At 39.7% G+C, this 7,110-nt stretch overlaps 1 protein-coding gene across 1 annotated transcript; it reads right to left on the bottom strand.

The window, feature by feature from the left end:
- Positions 1-3,336: 3,336 nt before the first annotated feature.
- On the bottom strand, positions 3,337-3,821 carry LOC101973806 (RING finger protein 11). The gene has a single exon (XM_040272377.2). The coding sequence runs from the start codon at positions 3,819-3,821 to the stop codon at positions 3,378-3,380; it is 444 nt and encodes a 147-aa protein (XP_040128311.1). The 3' UTR covers positions 3,337-3,377.
- Positions 3,822-7,110: the final 3,289 nt, after the last annotated feature.

Raw genomic sequence — 7,110 nt, 5'->3', positions numbered from 1 at the left:
ACTTAAAGATTTAGAGTATTCTTACATTAACAAGAAAAATTAAAGGAGAAATTCCTTTTTTGAGATCACAACTATGAAGTCATGTGGTTATAAAATTCTACATTTGTGTGCAAAACATGAATCACATTTACCTTTATTCTCCCTACTTAGTCTTGTCAATCACCTAGCAGGACTTAACAGATACCTTTCAAAGAAACATAGACTCAACAGTATGTAGGTCATAGCCAACTTTTTCTTCTATCAGATGCCGTGTCTCTGATTTGATATCAAGCTCCTTGATCCATTTTGAGTTAACTTTTGTGCATGGTGAGAGAAAGAGATTCAGTTTCATTTTGTTGCATATGGATTTCCAGTTTTCCCAGCACCATTTGTTGAAGATGCTATCCTTCCTCCATTGCATGCTTTTAGCCCCTTTATCAAATATAAGAAATTTGTAGTTTTGTGGGTTGGTTCCTGTGTCCTCCATTCTGTACCATTGGTCCACCCGCCTGTTTTGGTACCAGTACCATGCTGTTTTTGTTACTATTGCTCTGTAGTATAGTTTGAAGTCTGGTATCACTATACCACCTGATTCACACTTCCTGCTTAGCATTGTTTTTGCTATTCTGGGTCTTTTATTCTTCCACATGAATTTCATGATTGCTTTCTCTATTTCTATAAGAAATGCCGTTGGGATTTTGATTGGCATTGCATTAAACCTATAGAGAACTTTTGGTAATATCACCATTTTGATGTTAGTTCTGCCTATCCATGAACAGGGTATATTTTTCCATCTTCTAAGATCTTCTTCAATTTCTCTCTTTAGGGTTCTGTAGTTTTCATTGTATAAGTCTTTCACCTCTTTTGTTAGGTTGATTCCCAAGTATTTTGTTATTTTTGAGGATATTGTGAACGGAGTGGTTGTCCTCATTTCCATTTCAGAGGATTTGTCGCTGATATACAGGAATGCCTTTGATTTATGCGTGTTGATTTTATATCCTGCCACTTTGCTGAATTCATTTATTAGCTCTAATAGTTTCTTTGTAGACCCTTTTGGGTCTGCTAGGTAAAGAATCATGTCATCTGCAAATAGTGATAATTTAAGTTCTTCTTTTCCTATTTTTATGCCTTTAATTTCTTTCATCTGTCTGTGGGGTCGGGCTCCAAATTCCTCAATAGGACACCCATAGCACAAGAGTTAACATCTAGAATCAACAAATGGGACTTACTCAAACTAAAAAGTTTTTTCTCAGCAAAAGAAACAATAAGAGAGGTAAATAGGGAGCCTACATAATGGGAACAAATCTTTACTCCTCACACTTCAGATAGAGCCCTAATATCCAGAGTATATAAAGAGCTCAAAAAATAACAAATAACCCAATGAAAAAATGGGCTAAGGACCTGAGCAGACACTTCTCAGAGGAGGACATACAATCAATCAACAAGTACATGAAAAAATGCTCACCATCTCTAGCAGTCAGAGAAATGCAAATCAAAACCACCCTAAGATACCATCTCACTCCAGTAAGATTGGCAGCCATTATAAAGTCAAACAACAACAAGTGCTGTCGAGGATGTGGGGAAAAGAGTACACTGGTTCATTGTTGGTGGGACTGCAAATTGGTGCAGCCAATTTGGAAAGCAGTATGGAGATTTCTTGGAAAGCTGGGAATGGAACCACCATTTGACCCAGCTATTCCCCTTCTCGGTCAGCATGCTACAGGGACACTGCTACATCGATGTTCATAGCAGCACAATTCACAATAGCAAAGACTGTGGAATCAACCTAGATGCCCTTCAATAGATGAATGGATAAAAAAAAATGTGGCATTTATACACAATGGAGTATTACTCTGCATTAAAAAATGACAAAATCATAGAATTTGGAGGGAAATGGATGGCATTAGAGCAGATTATGCTAAGTGAAGCTAGCCAAGCCCTAAAAAACAAATGCCAAATGTCTTTTTTGATATAAAGAGAGTAACTAAGAACAGACTAGGGAAGAAGAGCACGAGAAGAAGACCAACATTAAACAAGGATGAGAGGTGGGAGGGAAAAGGAGAGAAAAGGGAAATTGCATGGAAATGGAAGGAGACCCTCAGGGTTATACAAAATTACATACAAGAGGAAGTGAGGGGAATGGGAAAAATATACAAGGGGGAGGAATGAATTACAGTAGAGGGGGTAGAGAGAGAAGAGGGGAGGGGAGGGGGGATAGTAGAGGATAGGAAAGGCAGAATACAACAGACATGAGTATTTCAATATGTAAATCAATGGAAGTGTAACTGATGTGATTCTGCAAGCTGTATATGGGGTAAAAATGGGAGTTCATAACCACTTGAATCAAAATGTGAAATATGATATATCAAGAACTATGTAATGTTTTGAACAACCAACAATAAAAAAAATTAAAAAAAAAGAAACGTAGACTGAGATGTGTTTATATAACTTCAATAACCTCATCACTATAGTAATGAGAGATGCAGTATCCTTTTGCTATGGTTCAAGACAACAGGGAAGGAGAGATCATAAGAAAGAGAAATCAAAATTATTACAACTGAGAAACTACTTCTCATTAAGTTTTACCATGGTGCCACTTTCATTTTTACATAAGCATGGTGGCAAAATTCAAGCTCAATAAATCAGAAATCTTAATATTTAAAATTTACTTTGACTTTCATTTATCACCATATTAACAACCAAAAGAATTAGATAAAACATAGGAAAGGGTAATATTAAATCCACCTTGCTGAGTTGATTTATTGACACATTAACTCATTTTTATATAGAAAACTGCAAACAGAATATAACACTTACAACAGGTTATAAATAAACTGGTTTTCAAGCATAGAGCCAGCCCCAACGATGATACACTATTTAAAAGTACTTAAGGCAATGAATTCCATTTCCAATGGAAAAAAAGAACTGTGCAAACAAGCTTAAAACTACTTTTTTTTGGTGCCAGTTTTATAAAATGTAGCTTTTCATAAAACCTTGACCCAAATGCCATTAACTTCAGAAAAAAATTTGGTGGAGAGAAGAAAATTATTTCATTTAGGAAAAGTAACCACTATCTTTTTTTCCTAATCTTCAACACACACAATTTAAACATATACAGTTGCTTTAATACTTTACACACTTGTACTATGTACTGGAGCAATAACAAGGTCTAAATACAATTATATTCTTAAACACTGGGTCAAGGCTTTACATAAAAATACCATCCTACTTCCCCCCCTAAGTTTCTAAAGTATCACATACTTTCCTCAACATCTGCAGCCATCCAGGAATTTTTAGTGCATGATCTTAATTCCTAATCCCTGGCTCTTAGGGCTCAGTGACGAAAGATCAAACACCAAAAATGATGGTTCACTTGAAGTCAGACGAGAGGCCCTGGCTCAGTTAGTCTCATAGGATGAGAGCAGTGCTGCATCAACTGGCTCCATGCAGGAGGGGCACGTGAAGGATCTCATCAACCAGTCATCTATACAGTCCAGGTGATAGATGTGCATGCACGGCAGAAATCGAATTGGGTCCCCATAAACAAAGTCCATCAAACAGATCACACACTCCCGGATTTTTTCGGATCCATCTCTTCCAGGGTCATAAACTCCTTTAGGCAGATGCTCTTTAAGGCCTATTCTCTGAGCTATCCTAATTTGTTCTTCTTCAGTCAACTGAGTTGCTAGCCGAGTCTGGCTAGGTGTTGGATGATAAACTGGAACAGGAACTTGTTCCTGCTGATGCAGCTCCATCCCCTCATCAAAGCTAGCCCGGTGGGACTGAGACTCCTGAAGCAGGGAGATGTCACCCGAGGTGGGGGATTTGAGGCAGTTCCCCATCTTGCAGGGCTGGGGCGTGTGATTTCTGCACCGTTCGGATGGTCTTCTCAATACTGGAGATTTCTAAAAAATATTTTACATATACCTGTCAGTTTCTTCTAAACACCCAGTAGGATGAAGTTAGAAATCTATAATTAAAAAGGGAAGTGAAAATTCACAAATTTATGGAAAGCAAAAAAAAAATTTAAAATAATATTCTGATCAAGAAAAAGAGCACGTGAGATAGAAGAAAATACATAGATAACTAATAACATGGGAACACACTAGACCAAAATTTATGGGATGAAGCAGAAACAGTGAGCAGGAAGGTGTATTAGTCAGGGTTCTGGAGAGGAACAGAATCAACAGAAAATGATTATAAACAGGGGATTGGTTAGATTGACTTACTTGACCAGAAGTTGGATAGTCCCCAGTGGCTGTCTGCAGGCTGTAGAGCTGGAGGAACCAGTAGCTGCACAAGTGGCTGAAGCCCCTTAAACAAGAGAGATCAGCAGAGCTCACGTAGTCTGACAGAAGGCTTCTGAAACTCCCTGGACAATCCCTGGCAGAGTCCACTTTGGAGAAGTTAAGAAGCAACAGTCAGATATCCTCAAGTGATGGTAGAAGCAATCAAGAACCTGTTCTAGGAGAATCAAGCTTGCATCTGCTGCTGCTTCCTTGTCCTCCCACCTTTTATTCCATCCAAGCCTCCATCCTATTGGATGCTGCTGACCCACTTTAGGGAGGGTCTCCACTTCAGTTGTTATCCCACATACCAGTCACTCCTAGACACACCCTTTTTGATACACTCAAAAGGCCTTAATCATTGGCATGCCTTAATTCTATCAATTTGAGTGAATGCTAACATTCACAGAGAGGATCAAGACTGAATCTATAGGAACACCAGAACAATTATACAATGCTGGTTGGGATTAAATCAGTCATCAAACACAAAGTGAGAGTGGGGATGTAGCTCATTGGTACAGAGCACTTGCAGGAGGCCCTCCCTGGGTTCAGTGTCCACCACTGCAGGGTAAAAAATTTCCCAATAAGTGAAAACTTCTGGACATAATGGCTTCATCAGTGAATTCTATGAAAGATTTAGAGAAGCAGTTAGAGGAACATTGCCAATTACTCTCAGTCTCATTCAACAAATGAAGAGCAAGGGGAACAGAATTCTAGAACTCTACTCCTAGTTCTGCCTGTGATTATTTGCAAGTGAGTTCATAGAGAAGTGTCAGTGTGTGCATTCAAGGAATATTGCGATTGTACCAATATTTCATATTTCTGTCAATAATGTATTTTGCAATTGATGGTGAAAACGTTGAATATGAAACAAAGTATTAAATTCGAGACTGCCCTTCATTTCTGGTTATTTCTGATTACATTTTCCCTATCAACTGTAAAAAAATAAAAATACAAATAAAAAGGAAAGCAGAAAATTGAAATACATCCTTAAGGGTGCATCAACATCTCTAACACAGATCTGGATTAGCAGTTTCACTGCTAATACACTTTGCTTACCATGTTTTGCCTTTCTGGGAAAACTCTTATTGAATCTGACAAAGTAAAGTATCTGTCTGTGGTCTATCAAAGGTTTAAAAGTAAGACTTCTGGAATTCACTCTAGGAAATTGAGCAAAGGGTCCAAAAGTTCAGAGAACTCTGGGATTAATCTGTGTGGATGTTTGTCCCCAGAACAATTACAGAAGTGAAATGAGTTTAAGAATACTTGTAATTAACACTGACCATACATGTATACCTAGGAGGATTAGCAGGCAAGTGAGAAACTGTCCAAAGGGGGCCCAAACCAGTTCAATGTCCATCAAAGAAACCCAGGCAGGACCCATATTGGCAGCCAGGAAACCACCCTTCCTTTCTATATCTCCAAAACAAACACAATTTAAAAACTTTTTTTTGATAATTTTATTATACAGGGAACAGAAATTTCCATGAGAATCCAAGAAAGCATAAATTTCTACATGAGTACTAAATTGAGAAACTTTTAAAAATATATACATTGTTTTTTTTTTTTTAGTTGTACTTAGACAGAATACCTTTATTGTATCAATTCATATATGGTGCTAAGGATCTAACCCAGGGCCCCTGAGTATGCCAGAGGGGTGCTCTACTGCTCAGCCACAACCCCAACCGTGAGAAATATTTTTGTAATACCATTTCTTCCCAGAGGATCTTCCATTGCAGTGTGTTGGCAGAGACCTCATGGCTCTCAACCTAAAGGTGGGCAGTGAGCAGTCCAGAGCCCCCATTATTCTAAACCTCAGGCAGCATCCTGCAGACCTGGGGTTGTATCTCTTGGCACTCACAGAGGGAGACTCTAGAAAGACTATGGGCAATCTTGGGATTTCTTGGTCTATGAGGGCAGGCTGGACACTGGTCAGCTGGGTTTCTCACAGATATCACCCTCTCCTAGGAGAACTTGGGTCTAGTGCTGGGTCTCACACATTTGTCCTGGACAGGCAGCTGTGTGCCCCTTCTCAAGGAGCTGTGCGATCTGGGTCCATGAAAGGGTCAGGGCCAGCTGAGACACCCACAATGTGTAAAAGGTATTACACAGTTGAAGTCCTGGGGATCCCAAGAAAGGAAGCCCAGCCTGAGATAGAAAAGCAGAGGCCAGGGCCCAGAATCTGCTTCCTTTAGGGCTTGGCAGTGCCTGGGCCCTGGAGCCTCATCTCCACAACCTCAGGCCTCCCAAACAGGAGGGCAAATGTTTGTCCACAGCTGCAGCCTCTCAGAGGAGGAAAAGTCTTCAGGGACCACTTGCCTGATCATTTCTACTCTTCTGGGCTCCTCTTGATTGGGACCATAGGATGTAAAGTTTAGTGGAGATGGGATCTCAGGGGTGTGGAATATTCCTTCAGAAGGCAGGATCTCCTAATCCTAAAGGCAGATCCAATCATCTGGGATGACAGTGTTCATTTGAATAGATTTTGTTGATTGATAGGTTTAAAACATTTTTTTAAAATTCCAGGATCCCCAGTGCTGATGGTGATTGCCAAGCCTGACTACCCTGGTCTCCAAGGAGAGAAAGAGAGGGTAGAGGATGAGAGAAAGTATGAATGAGTTAGCCTGGGAATGTTGTAGGGACAGACAAGCAGGGCACTAAGGATAGCAGGAAACAGTTCTATTTGGCTGTAGCCAGGTACAGAGGGTACAAATTTCACTGTAATCAGTTAACTCCCTGAACCCTGAGTTCAGGTAGTTCAGAACTTTATACCCAGTGTGAAAGGGGAGGGGCTCAGAAGTTCACAGTCTGCAGAAGTTCACATAAAAGCAGCTTTTTCTTTCAC

The sequence above is a fragment of the Ictidomys tridecemlineatus genome, chromosome 1, assembly GCF_052094955.1.
Source record: "Ictidomys tridecemlineatus isolate mIctTri1 chromosome 1, mIctTri1.hap1, whole genome shotgun sequence".
Taxonomy (NCBI): Eukaryota; Metazoa; Chordata; class Mammalia; order Rodentia; family Sciuridae; genus Ictidomys; species Ictidomys tridecemlineatus.
Note: the sequence above shows the minus strand (reverse complement) of the source record. Positions and strands in the feature narration are given on the sequence as shown.

Coding starts and splice junctions, on each gene's coding strand:
- LOC101973806 (XM_040272377.2), bottom strand. CDS start 3,821: ATGGGGAACTGCCTCAAATCCCCCACCTCGGGTGACATCTCCCTGCTT.